This window comes from Anopheles coustani, chromosome X (genome assembly GCF_943734705.1).
Source record: "Anopheles coustani chromosome X, idAnoCousDA_361_x.2, whole genome shotgun sequence".
Lineage (NCBI taxonomy): Eukaryota > Metazoa > Arthropoda > Insecta > Diptera > Culicidae > Anopheles > Anopheles coustani.
Window position 1 is genome coordinate 7,386,569 of NC_071290.1, and position 25,532 is coordinate 7,412,100.

General features: G+C 45.3%; 1 protein-coding gene across 1 annotated transcript; it reads left to right on the forward strand.

Moving 5' to 3' along the window:
- Positions 1 to 15,145: 15,145 nt before the first annotated feature.
- On the forward strand, positions 15,146 to 22,422 carry LOC131269740 (uncharacterized). The gene is made up of 3 exons (XM_058272247.1): positions 15,146 to 15,307; positions 20,491 to 20,589; positions 22,036 to 22,422. Exons 1-3 carry the CDS (start codon positions 15,146 to 15,148, stop codon positions 22,420 to 22,422), a joined length of 648 nt encoding a protein of 215 aa, XP_058128230.1.
- Positions 22,423 to 25,532: the final 3,110 nt, after the last annotated feature.

Consider the following 25,532-nt stretch of genomic DNA (forward strand, 5'->3'; position numbering starts at 1 on the left):
ATATCTTCGATCAGAATCTCGTTGTAAAAGTATCTAGAGCAGAGCAACATGATGAAAAAGAACTTAAAACCGCGGGCCAGCTACCAGAAACGACGTTAAATGTTTTTAATATGATTTAACACGTTGTCTGCCATGGCTATCATTTTTGTTAAAATTAGTTCTTAAAAGGTTTTGTCCCATGAATGAATGAAAATACAACATACAAATTATAGTAATTTTGAAAATTGATTCTTTGGGAGGTCTTTTCTGAGCCTTAGAACACCGTCGGTTTAATACAGTATATAAACAAATTATATAAAAAAAGAGTGTACTAAATAAGTGTGCTAAAACACTTGGCAGTCAACATGTTAAAAGGAGTACCAATTTTTTTTTCTCCGAAAAGTACCCCAAACATAATATAATTAATTTTGATACCTATTTTCTTTGCATCTTTGCAAAATCTCGTTGTTAAAAAAATCATTTAGGCCAGAAAATTTGGAGAAAATATCCCAAGCATGATGAAAAAGAACCTAAAACCTCGGATTAGCTGCTATAAACGACGTTTAATGTTTTTAATGTGATGTAATGTTTCTAATGTGATATCAAACCCTTTTTAACCCTTTCACGACCAAGGGAAATATTTTTCCCATTTACAAAACTCGTTACTGTTTGTTCAACTATTATCAAAACGATACTTTTGAAACGAAACATCAAAGAAAACATTATGTTAAAGGCCTCAAATGTCTTTCTGAACGAATAAACAAAAAAGAACTATGAAAATTAATTGCCCAAAAACCAAACCATTCGTGCGTTCAACCTACAACAAAAACTTAGTATTTGGCAAGTTGATGAATTTATTATTTTTTTTATAGAAATGGCTTTTTTTTAGCATTTTTATTATGTAATTTGTAGTGGAAAGCAAATAAAAGAAATTCCCGATTCATAACCATACTGGTCATTTATTTACTTTTATGGTTTATGGGGTAAAATATTTCCCATGAAATTATAAAAACACTACACATACTGCTAGGGTTTTTTGGTGACATTATCTTATTTTACACCCCAAATAGCCAAAATATTGTGTTGTCAATGTTGCCAATTTTAGGCTTGAACAGCTTACGGTCGTGAAAGGGTTAACACGTTGTCTGCCATGGCTATCATTTTTGGTAGCCAGCTGTCATTAGTTCTTAAAAGGTTGTGTCGCATAAATAAATGAAAATGCAACATAAAAATTAAACTAATATTTAATATTGATTCTTTGAGAAGTCTTTGCCGAGCCTTAGAACACCGTCGGTTTAATACAGTATATAAACAAATTATATATAAAAAGAGTGTACTAAATAAGTGTGCTAAGACACTTGGCAGTCAACATGCTAAAAGGAGTATCAATGTTTCTTTTTTTTCCGAAAAGTAACCCAAACATAATATAAAATATTTCAGTTTTACTTCTCATCGTTAATTTTGATACCTATTTTCGTGGGGCTCATAACTTTTTCAGCATATTGTTCGTTTGCTGTACCTTAAACAAATGTATTTTATTTTATTTCAATTAAATCATTTACTCAAATCATGTTACCGTATCAAAGTTTCTCTGACTTCGCTGACTCGGTTATTAAAACATCTCAGCTTTTATAAGTTTTGAGTGTTGTGAACCATATTTTGTTTCAAAATGGTACCGCAACATGTTTCCCTGGAAGTGAATATGCTGATTTTGAAAAGAATGATTTTTTTAGAAAAATTAATAGTAAAAAAAAAACTATAGTTTTATGGGTATGCTCAGGTTATGCATCTTATGTAGTTTTGAATCTAAATAATGTATTACAACCAAGGAAATGTTGACATATTTCATTACATTTCGGAAACTTGGTCAACAAATAATGAAGTAGAATATGGCACATCCTTAAAACAATAGGTTGTATTGGTTAAACTTGATAGTGGGATGTAATGGTTCCAACTATCCGTTAGTTTGATTTAAACATGTTTTAATCAATCATTTAGTACCAAAAATTTGAAAATCTTGCCACTTATCTAATGGTATTGATGAGATTCCACAACAGATAGGACAATAATATGTATTAAACCAGAAATTAAACTCCGAAATGGCTGGTTTTAAGGTGACTTCTTAACTGATAAACATCTTAACAATTTATGAAGATATAAACTGTGTATGTAGAATGCAAATTATTTACTAACAAGATTACCATCTAATCGCGTATGTGTTACATCTTTGATGAAAGATGTTTTAGAGAGGTTTTAGGTCAAACTGATACAAAATGAAATGTAAACCTTTGAGTGATACTGGTGAGACTTCATTTTGACAAATTTTAAAATGTCAATTAAGTTGTCTTCTCTAGAAGCTACCAACACATCGAAACACAGGGGCCTTCTCTTATCTTCACAAAAATGAATCTAATTTATTTTCAACTCTTTATCCAAATTTGTTTACCTCATTTTGTGTTCATCATGTCACGTATCCATCACTTAGGGAATGTTGGTGGATATAACGGTGTTGAGATGGCCAAGAGATGTCATCGGAACGCCCCACGTTCGATGTGCTGAAAACCCAGCAGGGAGGAAAAGATACGTTGGCCCCAAAACGCTGCCGACCGTGTGCTAGTAAGCTCTGAACCGGGCTTCAATGGGTAAAGGTGTCTCTGCCATGGGAGAACCAACAGCTACAAACGCGATGCACGCTCGAGTTGTTGCAAATTTTGCTGCCGCCGAATCGACGGGACATTTTGGTATCGGGGCGAAGAAAAAAACAACCCCGCCCCGTTCGATGCTGTAATGAGTGACCGAGGGTTGCGTGACAACACCGACAACGCTCACACATGCCACTGACTCACGTGCGTGGGACGCGTACAATCGTCCGTTCCGATCTCGATCTCCCGGCTGGTGGACGTGGTGGAAAACCCGCTACGGTGGGTTGGTTCTGGTCCAAAGCCAATGGAAAGGCTAAGCCCGCGAACCGGTTCGCTTCCGAAACCGGACTCTAACTGGAGTGCAGCACGATCATACGCCACTCGCGACCGTTGTTCTGCTTCGTTTGGTCAGCGAAAAGATGTAAAGAAAGAGAAACATTTGATCTGATGTGAATTGCTCTAGAATGAGTACGATAAAGCAATCAAAACTAGGGATTCGTATTTCACCGATCATCAAACACTTTCCTCCAGGTGTGCGAAATTCGTTAAGTAAATGTTTTCGGATCGATTTCATCAACGGAGACGCTGCGATGGAATAAGTCTGCCTTTTCCTTAACGCTTAAAACGGAACAAAAACACCGCACGCGTGAATTCAATCCGGGGTTCGTCGCTTTTGCTCACCCGTTGAAGTCTTTCGTTTCGTCGTACGTTTCAAAGGCCGATACGCGACGTTTGCATCAATGGAGATTGTTCGCGAAATTTCCTATGCTGATCCAATAATTACATCCTTTCCCCTTCTACCCCCTCCCCTCCCCCTCCACCCCCCCCTCCACCATCGCTCTTAAAATAATTTTAAATTTCTTTTTTAATCATTATTTTTGGTTGAATTGAGATTGCGTTTTGTAAAATAAATGATGTTCTAAACTCTCCCACTTTATTTAAATAAAAGTAAGAAATTATACGCCAACTACGAATATTCCCGTACCTTTGCTTTGTAGTGTGGAAATCAAAGAAATTTCGTTACGAAAACAGAAATTTCCTCATAAGTATTAAAATACGCTTTCAAAACAAACAAACATCTCAACGTTATCAAGAGAAATGTCAAACTAAATAGCACCCGAGTGCGGCGTTTGCTCCACTTCTGGACAACAACAGATTGTGAGCCATATTAAACAGTTTGTGTCGAAATAATGTATGCGAAGCCGAAAAAAAAGGCAGAATAAATGCACAAGAGTTGTCGTAAAAAGCTTGTTCTCTGGGCCTTTTTTTTCTACGCCCGCTAACGTTGATCAAAAGTGGCTTGAGAAAAGGTCAACGAACTTGAGCAACACGGCTCACGGTCCGTTCCGTTTTTTTTTATGGTCGTGATCTTCAGATGCACCCCGAAACGATTCCGACAACGTTTCAAGATTCTCACCTTCGCTTTCACTTTCGTTGATTGCTTAATATGGCAGCTTATCTTCGTGTGGGTGTTTTTCTGCTTCTTTGAATTAGATTATGCAGCCTGCGATGCTGGTTCTAATGGGGGGTGATTTATCAAATCTGCTGAAATGGTCGAGAGGCGACTTTCTCCTCGCTTATAACGCTAATGTATCGACCCTTCCAGAACGATCTTTCATCCGGGACAAAGAAGCAGTGGTGTTCACCCGAGAAACTATGCTGCCCGGTTGGGTAGCGATTAATAATTTCAAACATAAAATAAATGACCCATGAATCAAGGCATTACGATCGGAGCCAGTGAAGCTCCTGCTCGCGTTCCGCCCCCGTCCCCGCTTTCTATCGAGCGTGTTCGGCAAATGTCAGATGCAATCGCTTCCAGGGGGGGAATGCATTCGAGTCAACGCGCGGTAAACGTTTATGACCCTTCGGGGTGTCGACCTTTGCGCAATTGTGTTTGCGCGCTTAAAATTTTATCCCGCTCGAGCACTTTCGGTTTTCGTCGGCACCAAACCGCGTTCTGCAAATGGCTCGCAATCAATCTCATAAAAGTGGTGCGCATAAAAGTGCGCCAGCCAGATCTATTTTCGGGCAACCGCGTCAGGCGTCCCTTGCCTGAGGAATTAAAAAAAGGAAACAGTGAAGAGGGAAACAACCAACGAAACAAAGAAAGAAAAAAATGGTTCCACCCGGGGGTCTTGAGCAACCTTGACTGTGTGGCGTGAACCGGCGGGCGAGTTGCAAGTCACCCTGAAAAAGCCGATCGCCATCCATGCGGGCTGGAAGCTTTCTCTTTTCTCAGTTCCCGTCTGGCTGGAGCTAACCCCCTTCCTCCGACCCAAAGCGATCGTCCGGCGCATTCCCGTCGATGACCGTGCAGAGTGCGTTTGTTTTACTTTTAGTGGTTTCCATTACCTTTACCATATGGAAAACCATTAATTTTAAGGTGAAGTACTTGTGTAAATTGTTACTTACTCTCAATCGAGCAGCCTGTTTTTTACCTGTTTTAATTCTCTACAGAACAATCTCAAAGCGAATCATTTTGTTTATTCATAAGGAAGATCGTTACAGCACTGACTTGAGGGTACCTGATGTACACATGTTTTCTGGACATTAGGTTACTTATTTTACATTAAAGTAAAGGACTTGCCGTGACTTTGCAATTTAATTGCTTTAATTGAATTTTAATAGTATCTGGTTTTATTTTAACCTAATCTTATTATTTTATGGTTCTGTTTTCAGCTTTTCATGTTTAGCTAAAACATCTCAGTTATTACTAAAGCATGTTTACGAAGTTTCACGATTCAAAGTCTTTTTTATTTATTTTTTCTCTTTTATTAATTGTATCAAAGTATTTTTAATTTAGCTTCTTTTACATTTTACTTCCAGCATTGACACTAATGGGAACGAGGGTAGCATTTTTTTACATGTTTATTGATTTTATTACTGTTTAGATTTGTGTAAGTGTGATTTATTTACAATGCTGTTTATTTTACATTTTAGATTGTTCGGTTTTTAGAAAAATCGTACAGTTTTCTTTGCTATGATATATATTTCAAACGTTTCTATAGGTTGCGTTTTTTGTTTTCGCACATAAATTACCATTTTACTTTTAGGTTAAGGAAAATAAACCCATTTTTAGAACTTTTGGAAAATAACGGTTTTTGCAACAAACTTTATTCCTCGTCAGTAAGAGGAAATAAAAATGAAACTTCTCCTCTTTTCAACTTGATCAACTTCAACAGAAACAGCCTCTTTACGATATATTGCTGACATCTTCAGCTCTGTTCGTTCAAATGTAAATTGATTCGTTTTTCAACACTTTACTTTACGTTTTTCAACACTGTTATCTCGTGTTGCATCACTTGCTGTTGCGTTTGCAAGCGTTGGAGCTAAAACCAGTCATCCAGCATCTCCACTGGCGGGAGATTTCCGGCGAGGACAGTCGTATGATTCATACCAGGGTTCCAAGAATCCACTCCTCCACCCTTTCCCGCTCGTTCTCCTTCGAGTTGGTTTTTGTTTCACCCTTTCCGATGCTCGACTCGCGGTTTGGAGGTTTGCGTTGGCGCTTTCTATCGAGGAGGCAGAGTTGGCCGCCCCTTGTCGTCTGCGTGTCGTCTGGCGCTGGTCGACACCTCCGACCCGTTTCTGCCGCCGTTTACAGCATGTAGCTTCTTTCCTACTTTCACGCCTCGGTGTCACACACTGGACACATTATTGTTACTATTATTATTGTTGCGTGCGCTTTGCTTGTCCTTTCCCCTCGCGTGGGTATGCTTTCTCCCTCACACACACACACACACACGAACAAAAAGCTCGATGCACCGGATGCTTTCCCGCGCGCGGCTCTACTCCGCGCGGAAGAAGGAAAGAAAGAAAGAAAAATAAAAAGGGACATCCGGGACGGTCCAAAGACGGCTGGGAGACGCACATCGGCGCACCCGCGCACGAGTCCGGCAGCGAGCGGACACACGCCCGGTAATCAGTGTCCGTCGGGACTGTGACGTGTTCGAGTCGTGTCCGTGACCGTTGTCCGCATTTTCGTCCGGTTGTGATTTTCCTCGCTCGCGCGATTTTAGAAGTCGAAAAAGCGACAACAAAAGGTTAGACGTCTCGCTTGTTGATTGTTGGATGGGAGTTTTGGAATTTTCGCCACCGCGCAACGTCCACCAGACGCCATCAATCAACCAAAAGGGGGAAAAGAGAAGAGGAATACGCGAGCAAAAAGTAAAAAAAAAATACACCGAAATCATCCTAAGCTGAACCGCGAACCGAAAACCAAACCCTTAAAACAAACAGTTAAAAGAAGAAAGGAAAACAATCTCCTGTAATCAACGCTGTATAGAGACGCTTTTCTGCGACGTCGGTTTTCCTCCGGGCTTCGCTCGAATTTGCGTAATCGCACCAACGCACCAACAAGTAAACATTTTACGGACAACGCATTGGCCAAGCGGAAAAGGCGCGCGAACGGGACGGGGTTTGAGGAGAAAAGAAAAGGATGAAACCGAAAAATGGTAACAGGATGCAATAGTACCAAGTTCCCAAATGTCCACGCTTAAGTAAGCGAAACACGTGGCCAGGGGTTGGGAGGGGGATGCATGTGTGTGTATGTGTCTATGTTGTGCAGCCCTCCATGTTTTATATTTTGTTTTCCTTCTTTTCGATGTGGCCCGAAACGGTTATGTTCGGTTTCGGTACCGATTTGATATGGCAGGGTTTTTCTCTGTGTTGTCGTTTTTTTTTGTTTTGTTTTTCATTTCGGTGCTTCCGTGTTATTTTTATTTGATGGGGAAATTTCTCAGTTGTTTCTTCGTTTTTTTTCTCCTTTTTTCTTTCCTACATTCCCGCCCGTTTGCGATCGGTCGCTTCTCGTCCCGTTCCATTCCACTGGCCAGTTTTATTATATTTTGTTACTTCTGTTTTTTTACTGTTTTAATTAACAGCCCCTTTTAATTTGATTTGACGAACTGTTAACTAGCGCTACGGGCTTTTAAGTGTTTGTGTGTGTGTGTGTGTGTGCTTGTTGTAGTGCGTGTGATAGTGGCAAAGTGTTTTTTGAGGCCAGTCGGCACGAACGCAGACATTCCGCGCCCTTCGCGCCTAGTAACCCGCTTCCGGAGCAACGCGGCAGCACTCTTCGAGGTGGAGTGCGAAGGAAAAAGGTGCACGAGGTAATCGAAGTCAATTTTCTCTTTCGGCGAACGGGGTTTGGGGAAGTTCCGAAAAATAAAATGAAAAACGGCTTTTCAACGACGAAAAATTGATATTAGATTGAGCTGAAAGGGCGGTTACGAGGGCAGATGAAGAGGAGGCTACGAAATGTTGCCTATAAGATACCGATTTCTTCCTTTTTGATGCGTGAAAACAAGATAAAAGACTTGACAATAAAGTAACTCTAAGAACAAGACATTCCAACTTGAACAAAATTGAATCATTTTAAAAAGAAATACAAAAAATTATGTCCATTTTGATGTCCTGTTGAACGATGGTGCACTTAGAAGCTTCATTCTGGAATTAATGGTATATTTAAAACAGCTAAAGGATTCGTTTGTAGACATTACTCCTTGTTTATAATGTTCTCTTTTCGGGTTATATCGAGTTTATGAAATAGTTTTTAATGTTTGGTTTTACTATTTGCTTTCCTTATCATGTTTAAAATATTTTCATGATTTAGTCAATGTCCTTCAAAACATTTAGTTAAGAACGTTAGGGTTGAGATGAAAAGGAAAAGCGAAAGTGGTTGTGGACGGCCACGTCACGCTTCCAATCGGTTCGCAACAACGTTCGGTGACACATTCGTCTGGTCACAATCCGGCTTTCGATCCGCCCGTTTTCTGCATCGCATCAGCCCCCCTTTCCCGCAATGCAAAATGGTCGCCACTTTTCCCCCCCGAAGTTTTTGGTGTTTCCACGCTTGAGAAATTATGAAACACGACCACAGCCACCCGAAAACCCTTCACCGGGCGTCGCGGTAGCTGGTAAGACGCTTAGCATCGCAAGCGCGGAGGGAAGAAACATGCAAAAAGGGAAACCGGAGCAGCCCCCAAAAGAAAGCCAAAAACTTCCTGACCTCGGCCGCGTGGAAGAGAAAGGAAACTTCCCGGCCACGTGTAATTGCAACGGCCCCCTTGGCCCCCCACGCCACGTCGCCACGGCGATTGTTCTATGCATCCTTGCATCCTTGAGCTTTGCCCCGTCGTTTTCCTGTTCGTTTTCCCCGCCTTTTGCGCGATCGCTTTGCTTGTTTTGTTTAGTTTCTTCCCGCACGGACATTCTCCGCTCGCGCAGCTCGCCGGGGGTTTTCGTGGAGCCGTGGTCCACGGTCGAAGGCCGACCCCAACTTAACTGCCTTGTCCCCGAAAGCGCCCCCATTTTGGGAACACCACCACAATGTCGATAATGATTTTAAAATGATTTATTTAATGCACTTCGAGCGCGGGTTTTGGGATACGGCCTGAGAACGGTTTAGTCCTTTTCGGCTCTTGTTCGGCGGAATCCAATTAAATTACGCTGGATCCGCCCGATGGCATTGGCCTAAAACCCGGCGTTAGCGTTTGCATATGCGCCGCTTTATGCTATTGTTTTGAAAATATGTTCCACGGTTGATCACTTGCTTACCAGACTGTCGATTTAAATGGTGATCCGTTGTGGATTGCATCCGGAGACGGATTAAGCGTTCTAAAGGCCCCAATCAGCTATAAGTTGAAGGCCCCAAAAACATTCAATACATTCACCAATCAATATTTCATTTCAAATTTATAAAATTTCAACGCAGATCAAACCAAACAGTTTTAATAAGGGATCAAATTTAAATTAAACTACAAGTTTCCGTAATGTTATTCCATTGAAAAGTTTTCAATATTAAAAGCCTGATACGATAAATAATTATTTACTTTATTTATCAACTTGCCAAATATAAAGTTAAATAAGTTAACTTATTTAACTAAGTTAACTTGCACAGAGAGTCATTTTCCACGAGTATCATTTTCTATCAACCAAATTGACAAGCAATTTATTCAGTGGCTTGTTAATTGAATATTCTTTTAGGTGATTTGAAATTGACAATCGTGCAATGTTTTAAAAGGAACAAGCACAAATAATGCTAATAAAGATTACTATATTTTAAAATGTGCAGGACTTTATTGTTGTTAATCTTTGTCCATTATCCTTGAACTGTTCTGAGATTTTTTCTCTTCGTTAATTTAATTTCCGTGGGTTCATGAATCTCACATTTTAATCTAAAACCGCATCATGTTTTTATCGAAACAAGCAACTTTGCTACTAAATAACAAAAGTTAGTCGAATTTTTTAAAAAAAGATAGGACAAAAGGACAGACACTAGGGCAGGTAAGCTTAGTTCACTTACCCTTTGATCCGCCTCTGATTGCATCGAGATCAAAAAATTTTAAATATAAAATAAAAACGTTTTCACATCGCTTAGAACAAACAGAGACAACTTTAAATAACAAGGAATGGCTTCGGTGTACAATCAATTAGGCACTTTCAAAGTAGCTAAATAGATTTAAAATAGATAACTGAAACAGCTTTCATCAACTCTGCATGAATATTAAGATTGAATTAGTGTAGTAATTTCTTTCAGTTTTAATTGTTCTGCTGGATTTTTTTATGTATTAAATCATAAACAATTTTAATAATACAAAAGGTCAACTTTTAATTTTCCCAACCATGCTTTACAATTTATATCGATTGAGAAAACAAATCATAACATTTTGTTCTGTAAATAAGTGTTGTATAAACCCTGCCGAACCGAAGTGTTTAAATATGATCAGTATGAACATGTGGCAGCAAAGAGATCGGAAAAATGAACATCTTTTCCTGTGATACTGCAATGCAAAGCCAAAACAGCTCTTTGTTAACGCTTAAGACGTCATTTTTCGTTCGGAAATTATGCACAAGTGTTGACATAAATGACGTTTTTTCGTTGTTGCATTTCTCAAATCCGTTCCGGAGTAGGAGCGCACACCTGGAGTGAAGCTGACGTCGTACTAATCGATGTAAATTGTTGCTATCGGAAGGATTCTAAATGGTTGCGCAAACTGTAATGCAAAAGATCCCTCCGGTCGTTAAAAAAACGCTGGTGCTTTATGGCGGAGAAGCGAAATCGTTAGGCTGCCGGAAGCTGGGAAGTTGGCGTTGGGTCGGCCACAAATCACGAGCCGGCCTCAACAAAAGCCTCTCCGGATGACGAATGGGTTGACGAAGGCACTGGCAGCCATTGTCGCCATTGTGTGGCGTCGGCGAACGATGCGGTTTCCTTTGGAGCCGCACTCGACTTCCTTTGGTTTTTCGGTGCCGAGAAACCGAGGACGATAGCCCAGGATTACGTCAGGGCCGCCGGTTCCCGTTCCCGTGCCTCTTATCAGAGGCGCTTTTGCGGTTTCTCGGTCAATTCGACGATCCGACCGCTCGGTCGTTCGGGGTTTGCTTTCGGGGGGCGAGGGGGGAGCCCGGTTGTGATGTCACCGGTGCCCGAGGTTGCATAACGCATAATCGGCGCTGGCCCATCCGCTTGGGAACCGCTAAGTGTGTTGCAAGTAGCGTTTCGGCGTTGCGTGCTGATCTTGAGCCGCCCGATCATGAACTGTTTTGTTTGGGCCGTTCAAACACGCAGTGCGGTGAGATGATTGACGTACCCGAGGAGGCCGTTAGAGGCCTCAGCAGAGCGTCAGCCAGATGTGCTGGGAGTTGGTAGAAGAAGCTCTTCGCTATAAGGAAGTATACGGCGGGGTGGACATTCCATTATAAAAGGGAACTAGGTCTCCCACTAGTTTCTATGAATTTCTATTTGAACTGATCCAAAGTTGATGACACCAAAAAAAAAACTGAGGTAATTTAATTTTGGGACATCCAGATAACCCTGGTGTGTTGGTGAAAATTGCTTAACATAGAAAACCGAGGGCCTCTAGTGACGTTATATAACACGTTCACCTCATATCAAAATATTTCACTTGTTGAACGGATACAATTTTTTAAACGAATTAAAAATTAAAAACATTTATCGTTACTATACGGTTTATTGCAGTTTTAATTTGTTTGTTTAAGTTATTCAGTTTTATTTCAAATTTTTCATTTAAGTTTAGCATCACGCAGACGATGTTTTGTTCATATTTTATTCCGCAAGCAGAAGCTTACTATTGGGGTTGGTTTCAATGTTGTTTTTGTATTGTTATAAACTCTATTCGCCTAGTTTTTGATTTCCCATTTATGCTTAGAAACGAAAAATGATCCTATTGTCATATTTTACTCAGCTTTTGCGCTCTTTTCATAGCATAGATACTTTTACTGTTTCCATCACCAAATATGTCGTTGGGTATGTTTCAAGAACTTTTTTCATATTTCGTTCTTGTCATTCTGGTTTATTTCATATTTTTCATTTAAATTTAGGCAACCAACCTACGATGTTTTGGTCATCTTTTACTTCGCCAGCAGAAACTTACTCACGCAACTTGTTTGTTGTTCTAGTCAGCTTGTTTTCAATTGCCTATTTACGCTAAGTAAGGAGTAAATGATATTATTGTTATATTTAACTATGCTATTGCGCTCGTTTCGTAGCTTTAAGTTGGTCTTATGAAAATTTCCATCATCAAAGCTGTCGATTTGTATTTTTTCAAGAACTTATTTCAAATTCTTCTCTTTGGTAACTGCATTTCAACAATTTTTGAAATGTAGATGAAAAATGCATGAGTATATTCTCAAATTATTTCAAACAGAATAAATTTTATATCTGCACGGTTCGATTTGGAGGACATTTATCTTCGTTTTTGATCAAGTTTTGATGGTTTGATCAAGTGTATCAAAAATAAGCAAATGTGTATTTCTCCGTTTTAGGTTATACTGACTCAGACATGCTTTAGGATGGCTTTTCCTTTCTCTATTGTCGATTGAATAAGGGTTTTCTTTATTGAGTCGTTCAATTTCGATCCCTTTTTCCATTCGGTTGGCGATGGAAATATGAAAATTATCTTAAACCCAGCCCGTCAGTACGAAGCGATCATGTACGCGAGCACTTGATCCACGGACGTTGGACTCGCCCCGCCACCGACGCCCTTTCCGCGCGTCGCCCCTTTGATGCAAGTTTCCTTGAGGTAGTCAAGGCCGATCCGAACCCTCCACCCTCCCCCCCACCGAACATTGTAGCGCGTTGCAGCAACCGAGCCAATTGCTGCTCCTAATGGTCCGGGTTTGATGCGTTAGAAAATGAGAAGGGAAAAAAAACCGGTTCGCCACGATGAAAATGAATTGCTGCAAACAACAGCGTGCAAAGAGGTGTCGATAAAGGAAGGAAACGGACTAGGAAACAACGGTTTGCCGACATCGATAGAGATAATGCAATTTTCACCAAACGGTTGAGCGGATCGTTTGATGGAGTTTCTAATCTTATTTCCTTTCCCCCGAAATTATGGACGACGGAAATCTAAACACAGCTTTTCGTGGAAAAACGGATTTAAAACATTAAGTTAACATAAGGAAGGTAGCATATTTGAGCATCTGTAATTTATTCAACTTGCTACAAATTGGTTCGAAAGGCCGAACTTTAACAATCGTGACAAAAACGTGCTGACGAAAATACATGTCGACACCTGTATGGCGTCGCGTATCGCTCCGAAAATAGATCGATCGGATCGTCGGAAGCTGCACCTTGTCTCTCTCTCTCTCTTTCCCTCTCAGCTGTCGCCTGGTCAGGGAAAAGCCACCACTTGCTCTCGAATCGGCATGGTGGTGGCGGCAAAATTTGTGTTTTTCTCCCCTTTAACAGCCCCGTTCGGCGCGGGAAAATCGTTAGCCTAACGCCAAAGGAGCGGGAAAAAGGAGACGAGCGGGACGGCCCTATGCCGGACCGGGCGCGGTGTCGCACGATGATGCCTGCCGCTCTTGCACATCGCGCATCGCAAGCGGGTTTGTGCGCGCCGAGAAAGAGTAGAAATACGGGCGTCCCCTTTAGTAGAGTAACCATTTACCAGTCCGGGCGGCAGCGGCGAACAACCTGCAGTTAGTGGTTAGCGCGACGCTCGCACACATACACAACATATACTTCAAGCAATCAACCAGCGAGAGGAAATTCGCGACCAAGAACCAATTCTTTGGAAATAGAAGCAAGAACAACACCGTAAGTTCCATAGTCGTTATCATCGGATAAAACGGTTGGAGGGAGGGGGGGGGGGGGGGGGGAGAGGAGGGGGAAGCAAAATACTTTCATCCCACACACTCATTTCCCCCAATCCTCCCACCTCTCCCCGATTGCCGATAAATTTTGTGGTGATTTTCGTGGTGAAATATCGAATTAGCGCCAGCTGTGAGTCCTCTAGCAACATACACACCCGCACACACACACACACCGCTGTTACGCGAAGTTGTTGAGTGAGAAAAAAGTACTAGAGAGGGGGTAATGGGTGCGAAAGAGGGAACGAGTCCGGGGGGTGTTTGGGTGGAAAATCAATCTCGTTGCAAAGTGAGGCAGCGCCCTCTGCTGGCAGAGTCTTCAAGGATCTCGCGAGTAGTAGCTCAAAGGGGAACTGAGGGGGAGGGGGAGTGTGAGTGAGAGGGCGAAGGAAAACGGAGCGAGTGAGAGTGAGTGAGATCAATCGGTTTTGGAGTGAGTGAAAGGAAATGTTCGGTTCACGAAAATGTCGTGAGTTCGGGTTTTGTTTTTTGTTTTTTTTCTAGGAGTCACTGAGGCGGTTTTTTGATGAGGAGCTTTTCTTCATCGGCCGCTCCACTCGGGCTATCTGTCTCTTTCTGCCCCTATCCAGCCTCCCCTTTCCCGCGCGTGGTGGGGTTGCACTTTTCACAGCGCACGAATGCGCGCGAACTGCCCGAGCTCGACTCCCCGTTTTTGGGGGGCAGGGCAAGCGCGATTGGTAACTCTCACCCTCTCGGTTGTCGGAGATCGTGTGTGCGAGTGTGTGTTTCCCCCCCCCCCGTACCGCCCTACCCCGCGGCGTGGTGGATATACCCGTGCAGCCCTGAAGCGGCGGTCCCGGCCTGGGTCCCCTTGCCGAAGCTGCCGAAGTACACCCCCTCCACGGGTTGGCGGAGGGGGGAGGGGAGGGAGGGAGGGTGATGTGGGCTGGGTGGGCTCCGTGTTCGGGCTCGCCTGGCCCCGGTGGACGCGAGCGGGCCCCGATCGGTGCAAACGCTCCAGCAAAACACCAGCCGTCGAATCGAACGGTGATCATTTAAGTGTTTGGAGCTGTTAGAGCCACTTGCATCCCGCTGCAGAGAAGCGACCACCAGACACGCGTAGAGTACGCCAGGCTACGCAACCACGACCGGGTAACGCGTTGGGTGGTTTTTGCCTTTAGGGATATCGTTAGGGAGATCCACCATAGAACAGCTACAGCTGCACTTCCCAAGAACTTAGAACTTAGTCGCCTCTAGTCCAAAAGATTCCAAAATTCTAATACCTTCCCGTGTGTGTCCGTGTTCCCCATATCTCTCTTTCTGTCTCTTCACATATCCCCCCTGGATGGTACCACGCACAGGTCCAGGTATCTGCCATTCGAAGCCTGCACGAACGCGAGCCGCAAACCTCTACAATCAATCCCGCTGCGCCCGAAGTCGCGATGAAGCCGTTCAGCAGTTGGAGTAGTGCGACGACACTGGTCGCCCTGGTGCTGTGCGCCGGCGTTGCCCTGGCCGCACCGAGCACGCGCGTCAAGCGTGGCGATGATGCGGTGGAGGTGATCCCGGCCGCCGAGTCTGCCGTCAACCCGCTCGAGTCTCAGGTTAGTGCACACCGTCCCCTGGAGGGTTCACCAATTCGCCATTTTTGCCCTAGGAAGCAAAGCGTGCCAGTGCGTGCGCGATCTGTCAGAACTCGAACCGTGTGCAACGCCAGTGTACGTGAATGAACTGGAAGTGTGGTATCATTGCGACATAACTAGGAATAGGTGTTGGTGCTACTGCGAAAAACTGAAGAGTTCGGAACCTGCAACGTTTGCGGGCATCAGAAATACGGTTTAATACGGTGCATGGTACACGACTCCGAGCACCAGGTACTTCCTAGTGCTCGCTGGCGAAACGTTCGATTGAGCCAAGAATTGCAGAGGCCGCACCCTGACTCTCAATCCAGGGTCAGGTTTGCCAGCAAGGTTCTGACGTACGTGCGTGCGTACGGCTCTCCCACGGGCGGAGGCTCTTTCAAGCCATATGGTGCGATAATTGCCTCATTGTTGATGCGTCTCAGGCATGCGCGAGACCTCCGGCAGTAGAACCCTGGGAAGGCTCACACCTTTTAGAGCTGAGGGGTGCATCCAACCTGCGCATATTTTGATGCTTATCAGACACTGAGTGTGTGTGGGTGTGTACCCTTGACCGTCACCGGAATGACCTTTGTCTTCCGAAGCGTGGTGTGTTTAGTCGAATGGATGATTGATATGCAGCCATGTTGGAGGAAGACCAAGCGGGCGTCACCTGTAACCTTTTGCTGGATGTGGGGTCTAGCACGCTTCCTCCAACCTTTGCCATCGCCCCAACCCGAAGCTAACCGGCGTGGCGAGGCGTGATGTCCACACAACTCCTCTATTTATAATAAGTAGGTCATCGTCATAACCTATCCTAACACCAGAGACGATTCCAGCGTGAGGTGACAAAAAGCTTACACCGAGCGGAACGGGTGACAAGGCATGCGTGAGGAACGTAGTTCGATGCAGCAGGACCAACGACCAACCACGGTGATTTAGGAATCGAATCGAGTTGCTCAACAACCAACACACGGTGTGTCGTACGGTCACCAGAGCCTCTCGTTTCTTCTGCCCCTCCTCAGCATCCGTCAGCCCCTGCTGGGCGACTCAGGAGATCGGATCTGTGGCAAACGGTGTTGCTGCCTCGCTTCGAGTGCCGAACCGTCGATTTTGTTGCAATCGAATGCCGCTGGAGAACCGGTTTGCCACTCTTGTCACATCTCGCATCTCGGTGGGGGAGATTGGGTCAATTTAGACGCAAAATTAATGTCCGATCTAAGGGGCGCCGAACCCCTCGCACGCTAGCCGGTTTAGCATAGTACGCGAGGTAGGTTGGCGCCCCGTGCAGGGGAATGGGGAATTGGAAATGTCAAATCCGTTTGCTGAGGTTTGTTTCAGCAAGACGAGTTTTTGTGTTTGTTTTTTTTTTGTTCCAATCTGTCAAACAATTTTCGCGAGTGGAGTCGTCCGAGCAGAACCTATGATAGGCTTTTCGGTGAAGGTAATCCCTCAGAAGGGGGCGATTTTCATCGCGGCTGGAAAAATCACCCTTTGCGCGGTTGCACAATATAGTTCGGTATAGTTCGCCAATTCGTTTGTTTGTGAAACCCGACACTCCACCGTCCCACAACACCCTCCCATTCGCCACCACGAAGCAAGCGTCCTTCGGATCGGTGGCAACCGAACGTGCACTTTTCTTGCAATCCGCCCGCTGCTGCTTGCGCTGGCAGGTTTTGCATTTTCATTTCATTTTTCCCTTTCCCCCCAACCTTCGCTTGCCTTGATGCAAACTCGTTCGCCAAAGCGTTCTGTATAGCTACGGGTTTGTTGTAGTATGTTTTTTTTTTAAATATCTGAGCTAGCGATTGCCTGACGCTTGCTGGAGTCACTTTTCTTACCGTCGAGCGTTGGTGTTCGAGCATTCAGAGAAATAGAATGGCCTGTGCGGCTATCTTGCTGCCCTTCTGCACCTCGCACTTTTTCTTCAGAGATTTCCTTTCGCTCTGACAAAGCGCGGTCGCTATTCGCAGACACGCCAACATTGGCTCTGGTGCATGTTTATAGGCTCAGCTATATAGCTAGACTTTGGACTTGGGCGTGAACTCCCCGCGGAGTTGAGTATCGCGAAAGTCCCTTGCTCGCGGTAATGCGGTAGCGTTGCAACAAGATCCGTGCCGCCCACTCGCCAGACAACATTCACAAGTATCACGTCGCTCTGCAAGGACACTACCAGCTGGTATCTCTGCTAGGCGACTCCAAGAACAGGCGAGTCCATTCTCCGAATAAAGGGCAAAACATTTGCGACACTCCATGTTTGTTTAAACACCTATTATTAAACGATAAAACATACGTTTTTCGTATGGGGTGAAAGCCCCACTTTGCTGCAAGCGTGAAACCAACGGCCTCGGGTGGCTAGGAGATTGCGCAGGCTAATTCCACCCAGCGAGGTGTCAATAAAACACCGACAGAAACGTATGCCTAAATTAATTCACCGAGCGAAAAACGTCGAAAACAAATCACCGAAACCTTGAAACGGCGACCTCCACTCGGTCGGGCAACGTGTGAAATAGCTTAGCCGAGGTGATCCACGCCATCGACAATCCAAAAACCCCCTCAGTGCGAGTCCATTTAACACGGTTTCGATTTCTTGTGACAGAAGTTGAACCTAACAAACAACCACCGCACATACACCAAAAAAAAAAAAGCGACTCAGATCCGTCGGCCTACGCGGTAATAAAGCGCGTGAAAGGCCGGAGTACGCAAGCGAGCTGAACCGCTTGGGCTCCTGAGGAGCCGCAACCGTAACCGATTGGTTACGAGATCGGCGAAAGCGGCGCGTTTTTCGATAGCCGAAAGTGACATCAGGCGGCGTTGGAGATTCCTCTTCGCCGGGCATGTTACATGAGCGCTATCCTAATCTCTTAGCCTCCTGAGTTGAAGGTCAGCCGGCAAAGTGCGGGACGGTCGCCGAACTCGGTGCCTGCGTGGCGCCGCCAGATGGCGTAATCTCCAAAACTCTACGTCGAGATGCCTCTTGTAGACCATTTGATATATTTTCCGGAAAGTGAGTGGAGGTCGCAGGTGACGCACCAGAGACGCATCGCAAAGGTGGTGATAGCCTAAGCGTTTGTGGAAGCTGAGCAAGCCGGTTATCCAACGCATCACTTTGCTTCCCCACGTTATTGTAGGCTCGAGTTCATCTTCAAACGTCAAAAGAGGAGTCGCACAAACGCATCCCAATTGTGCGCGGTGATTGCGTGAACTTCCTCATCGCTACAGTCCTTACACTAGCTAAAGGTGGGCAAACATCCCAAAATGGCGATCTTCGCGGGGTTCGGCCTCGGAAACAATTCGATTACGAGCGAAAGGCCGGAAATGAAGGGCGACGCAAAACTGCACACGCGTAATGCACTTCGCGCCACAAAAAGTTCAACTAAAATAAACCCCTCCCAGAAGTGGCCGGCCGTTTATCCGTGGCGTCCCGAGTATGAGGAAGCGCCGCAAGCGTTTGTCTACACCGCTGTTCACTCGCTGGACTCGTTGGGAAATGGTTACTGCCCCAAGTCGGTTTAGGAATCGCTTACGGAATAGTTCAACCGGCGACTCGAAAGTCTTACGAGTCTGCCTTAGCGCATTGCGGTGGTCATCGAGATCTTCCGAACCTGGGAACTTCCCCGGATCTCGTGGTTGAATAATATCCACTACTCTGCTAAACCCCGAAAACTCGGTGAAGAGTTGCTAGAGCAATCCTCCAATGTAGAGCTTGAGACCTCGGCTTAAGTGGTTTGTTAAGCAAGAAAGTGCCAGTTGCCTGTCACATCATAAAGCGGTTGTTTTGTCGGAAATTAATCCCACTTGTAACCGTGCCAGAGCTAACAAGAGCGTGTTCACCTGAGAGCGCAGTATGATGATGAAGTATAGCGAAGAAGAGAAGGCTAAAGTGAGCCGAAGATGATCATCTCGATGTTTGTGGCAACTCCGGAGGCTCGATTCGCTTGTGCACGTGGGACAGGGGGAGATGAACCTACCCGGTGACTAGCGATACATCGTATCATCGGCTGTGTTTTGCATAGTATTTGCATCCGCCATCCCATTCATGTTCGGAGCGTGACTTGCAGCGTCACGATGACTTGTCGGAGTGTTTTGGTGAGGCGTCTTCTTCGAAACCCGTAATGGCTACAGCCTCAGGGTTACTGAGGTGCTCTCAATCGCTCGACCTGTCAGCTGATCGAAACCGAACCCCGGCTGAAGAGCACAACCTAAAAGAAAACAGGTTTATCGGTTCAAAAGAAGCTCCGAATGAAAAACGTGTGGAATCCTCTCGCAAAAGCGCATGTTTCCGCTGGAGACGCTGACGCGCGCTCGCGCCGCTGTGCGTGGTCTGACGTAACGGCCGCTATAATGGTGTTCCGTAAGTGCGCGTGCTGGTGATCTTCTTCCCCCCGATGTAGCCCAATCATGCAACGTGCTACTGCTCCACTGTCGGCGCCTCCGTCCGAGCAGCGATTGGAGGTTGTGAATTATGCCTGATATTACGACTCCACACAACCACCGACAGACGCCAACGAACCGTCAAACATGGCCACCCCTTCGCGCAACGTGATTTTTCACTCTCACTTTTATCAGCCTTCGTCCCATTCTCTGCTTTCCTCCATTTTTTCTTATCTTTTTAATGGCCGCGTTGTGCACTCTGCTGACCCAGTTGCTTCTCGATGGCACCCGTTTTTGTTTTTTTCTTCGGGTTCCTCCATTTTTGTTGTTGTTCACACTTTCACCGTACGCGGCCATTACGTGTCTTGTTTCGCGCTCGATTGTTTCGCTTTCGCTTTCCTCTTCCGGACGCTAGGTGTGTGCGTGCTTCATGTGCTGTGAGTTGGACTTTTCATTTCTCCTCGCACGTGTGTGTGTGTGAGCGTGGTTTTTCTTCTTCGTTTCGCTTCACTTACACCACGCGCACGCACGATTTTCGATTACGTTCCATCGCACTTAGCGTGCTCGCACATGCTCTTGACACACATCTGCGCACGCTAACCTACTGTTGTTGTCATCTACCAGGACGCGTTTGTTTATTTGTACTGTTTTCTTTTTTGTTTTCTCCTGTTGTTTTTTTGTTTTACTCTTTCTATCTATGTACATCCACTCTCACGCGCTTGATTTCTTCTGCTTCATCCGTAAACCATTTTTCTTGTTGTTCCTCTATTTTCTATCTTCAAAAAAAAACATAGGACGCGGTAGCCATCGGTGACGACCTTGACCGCGACAAGCGCAAAGTACCGGACCCGAAGTACGAAACCAAGAACGCCATCCTGGGCTTCGTGTTTGGAGTGAGTAGAAAATGCAGCATCCTGCTACGACTTATCATGACCTCCAACCCCTAGACATAAGAACTGGTGTGGCTAACGCTCTGTACAGTGACGATTGGTAGTGTGTTGCGTACCTCGGCCTTCCGCCGAACGATGTCTATGTACCATTCCCCCTCCCTTACACCACCCCCAAAGGGTTCTCAAGGTTGCGGCATAAGATTTTCAAACTGGTGATGGTTTTTTTTTGTTTTTTGCGCAACAGAGCACGACAAAATCTCTCTAAAACCCTAAGTACATTCAGACGCGAACTAAATTATATTAAGGCACAAACGTAGATCCCTTTCTAAAACAGTTCGGGAAGAAATACAAACGACAAACAAAGCATCCTTGACTGTGCATCGACGATCAGAGGAGGTGACACCGTATGCAAATGGGTTTTCGAGCAGAGATAGATGTAAAACGCCCATCAGGTGATCCGACCGTTCGGCCGTAACGGTTAGAATGTAGCCGTCCGCGCTGCTCTGCTACCATTGAGCTCAATCTGTCACACGCTCCGAAGCGCTCCGCAGGGTGGACCGGTTTTAAAGTCGCCCGAAAACGCGACCGGCTGTCACACGGTGGAAAAACCGGATCCCCTCGGCAAGACAGATGGCCGCGTGGAACTGTATCAGTCGGTCAGTTGGTCGCCGGACGGTCGGTTAAGGTCGTTCGGTTTGTTTTGCCTAGTAACGTTTAGGTTTAGGTTTTTGATCGTCGGTAGGACTTACAGCTGCAACTCGGGCGACTCCTAGAAGGGTTCGACGATGGATTGGATCCATTTTGCTTGCACCTACGGTCGGATACTTCCAAGAGAATCTGGCCCATAGGTCAAGGATAGCTGCCACAGGCGGTCGTGATAAAGGCATAGGCTGACATTTGGCTTAGACATAATTTTGGGTGCAGAGACGGATAGATTTCATTTCAAGTTCGCTGACAACACACAGACCACAGGGTAGCCACTTGTCGGGACATTCGAGTCCCAGAAGTTCCCCCACGTTCCCACACCCTCCACCCTCCCTTCCGACCCCTACTAGTCCCAAGTTATTATAACCTCCCAATTCTTGGGTTTCCAAGGGAGGTTCTATTTTTGCTTCACCCACTCTCTTTTGGAGTGAATTTGGTTGCTGCCAAATTCTGGCACTCGTGCAGGTGTTTTTTATGTAAAGCTTTCAAAAACAAACAAACAGACGGTAAATTTTGGGGGAACTTACGCCTCAACAGCACAATTCAATCGGACAGGGAATTGCACAGCGGTGTGTGTATGTGTGTGTGTAGAACGAAATGGTGTGCGTGTGTGAATACAGGCCGTCCGGTTACACCGACTAATGAATGCTTTTCCACTCCCTCGCCGCACGTCGCCCTCCCCCCCCACCTCAATCAATCAAACCGAAACCCCGAAACGAAACGCTTCCGTCGAAAACCCGACAGAAAATCAACTCGTTCATCGACGCGAAGACGCGCTTCATCGACAAGCTGGACCATGCGAACATCGAGAAGAACAAGCAGCACCACATCGAGCCGCCGAAGCCGGTGCCGGACTTCCAGTCGCTGATCTCGTCCGTCATCACGCCCAAGGTGCAGTTCATCACGTCGAAGATCGGCTCGCTGAGCGGCGGCTTCCTCGGCGGCTCGTCCGGCGGCGGCGGCCACGGAGATGATGACCACAACGGAGGCGGCGGCGGCGCCCCGCAGCTCGGCAACATCGTGTCCTCGCTGCTGAAGCTGTCCGGTCCGATCCTGTCCGGTTCGTCCGGCGGCGGCGGCCACGGTGGCTCGAACACGGTGTCGCTGGGCGACCACGACGACGACGAGTAGGCGCTTGCAAGATGGCCTCCGCCGCCAGGTCACGTCCTCCAGCCGGGGGCGAACACTCTCGTGTCGGGCGTGCTGAGGTACCAAGCACTCGGTGCTTGGCGGACCGCTGGCCCGGTCCCCTCACCCGACTGCCCCGCTCGGAGGACCTCATCGACATCGCCCAGACATCATCTCAACATCTCAAACGGCATGCCGTACGGCACACGAACGGGAACCACTCTCATACACCCTCACACACCATTAGGATATCGGAATTTGCGCTCTTATTTAATTTGGCTGGACAGCGTGCCGGCCAAGGCTAGGGCTAGGACCAACTCCTCACGCCTCGGCAAGGGTTCATTAGGGAGGAATTAGATCGATTACTTTTTCTCTTCACTCAATCTCTTCGCTACTTTCCTTCGTTCTTCGTTCTATTTCACTTTTGTTCATTTTTCCATTTCCTTCTACTCTCTTTTGATCATCCTTTCTTTCTTCTACTACCTTGCTCTATCACTTTGTTCTCTTCTACCGTTTTCCCATCTTTTGTTGCATCTTATTTTGTTATTTACTTGATATTGGGGGTTTTCGGCTTAGCTGTCGGAATAATTAAAACTAAATAAAAAAAAAACACAAAGGTTATTTTCATCTATCGCAACGTCCTAACGCTTTAAAGTAGAGAAAAAAGCAAACACACACACAAAACAAAACAAACTCCTCCCCTATACCCGCTGAAAAGCAAGGGAACGCTCAATTTAAAATAATAAAAGCACATACCCACACACTCACACATACACACAAATCCATCCAAACTCTCCACTCATCCATCCTCAATCGCCTGCAAGTGGCGAGTTTTGCCTCAGTTGCTCGTAAGCAATCAGTTAATTTAAGTGCCAACGGGTGATAAGCGGAAGGGAAAGGAAAGAACGGTGAACAGAAACCGACAATGGCACCGGATGCGGAGGAAACGGTGGAGACAAACATGGGTAGAAGCAGCGCGAAGGATACGCTCGTTTTGATTGTGGATATTTAAAGTTGGTTGAAGCAAAGAAGAAAAAAAGCGGTAGAAAAGTGTTTGATAAAAGGAAAGCAGCTAGGATTGGCTCTGTTTGTGGAGGCAAAGGCATATTAGTTACAATAGAAAACCTGAAAACATAGAAAAAAAGAAGAACAATCAACCAGTTGGCAGAAAATCAGAAACTCAACAAGAAACACGCATAAGGAAAAGAAAATGGTATCAAACTAACAGTGTAAGGGAGGAAAGTTGTAAGGTAAACAAACAGGAAACGCTCGCAGGTAAAAGGTAGGGAAAGCGTTGACAAAAACAAACAAAAACAAAACAAAAACACACAGAAACTGAAAACGACACAGAACGCGGTAGCTGATAGAAATTTGCATACAATGTGTAAATAATGGATTAATAAAAAGGAAAATTTTATTCACTATTCGTATACATTTGCCAGTGTTTGTATTTCTGTTGGTGGCGTAAGGAGTTGTATCGTTTTTGTTGGTGGTACGTTAGTCCGGGGGAAGCATGGTGTAGATGATTCTGATCTGTACATAGCTGTCGAATGGATTGGACGAGAGAAATAAGTTTGTTTCACTAACTTTTTCGTGCATCCCCGAACTTAATCCAGTTTCAGTTCTTAACTTGTTTTTATGTTTTTGTTTAACGTTTTCAATTTGTTTTCTGCGGATCAGGTGCCGATGCTTCGATTTTAACCGTTTTATGTATGTTTGTTTTCTTTTCCACGCACACGCTCTCTCTCTCCATCGCCCATCCAGGCAAGCAAACAGTCAGCCCAGGCGGTCAAGGATGCCATCCACCCGACCAGGGCTCCCGTCCCGGTGACAACCGACGACACGCCGGACTTCGACCGGCAGAAGGTGTCCCTGCAGGTGCCGGACGAGCTCTTCGGGAGCTCCTTCACGCTCGTCACCAACATCTCCGGCCGCATCGGAAACCTGATCATGGTACGCGGCGATCGTTTCGCTTTTCCGATGCGATTTTTCCGGCCGATTCTCAGTGACACTTTTCCATTGCAGAGCACCGCTCGTCGGGCTGGCGAGTTTTTCTGGGTGTTTCAGCCACTGTTCGGCAAGCATCTGACGATCGAAATCCCAACGACGACCACGACGACGACCACGCCGCGCACGACCACCACCACGCGGGCCGCCCCCATCACCACCACCACCACCGACACCTCGCTCGTGCTGGATCTCCTCTCGGGTGCGACCGACGCGAACGAGATCTAGGCTTTCGACCCATTCTAGAGGCACACAAGACTTGACTTACGGGTTACGTTTCCTAAACTCATCCGCACTAAATACATATTTATTTCGCACCCCCTTCGCCGCGACGTTCCATTCGGGTCAGCTAGCTTGTTGCGCTTTCTCTTCCGAACAGATCCAACCCCTTCTTGGATCGCCCAAGAGAGCAGCCGAGGAGCGAACCGACTCGATTGTAACGTTTACCGAAGGATTCGGATAAGGTTTCTTCACCGGATACTGATAGGATTTCAACAAAAAGCTGTCCTGTTCCTAGTTTTCTTTCCCTATCCGAAACTTGTTTGTCACTCGTTGAAGATTCATTTTAAATAGTGCACATTTAGGCGCCTCAAGGTATGCAATCGGTAAACCACGTTTTAAGCTCGTTGCTCGCTGTCAATCCCTAGTAATTTCAAAACATTTTATAAGTATTCTTAAACTATTTAATGTATTCTTGTTTTCCGAACGAGAAAAAAAATAATACAATATATCCATGGATCGTTTTAAAAAGAGGTAACGACATTTTGTCTCGATCAAGACACAATACAAGTGACGCAAACTTAACAAAAATATGCCGTTTACCGTGCGTGGTGTATTGAATTGTATGCGAGTTTTTGAAACCCAAATTTCATAGAATACATTTATTTTATAACAGCAAACCGCAGCATACACCTTTTCTTTTATTTATGTATTTTGTTTACATTAGAACAGTTCGAATACAGTACTTGGAATAATCAAATAAATGGAAAATAAATAAGACAATGTAAGGAAAAAGATCGAGAAAAGCTTTAGTGGTTATTGAATTTAACTTCATTCAGCGAAAGGATAGATGCAAAAAAAGAATCTTAGGGTATATTACTAAATCG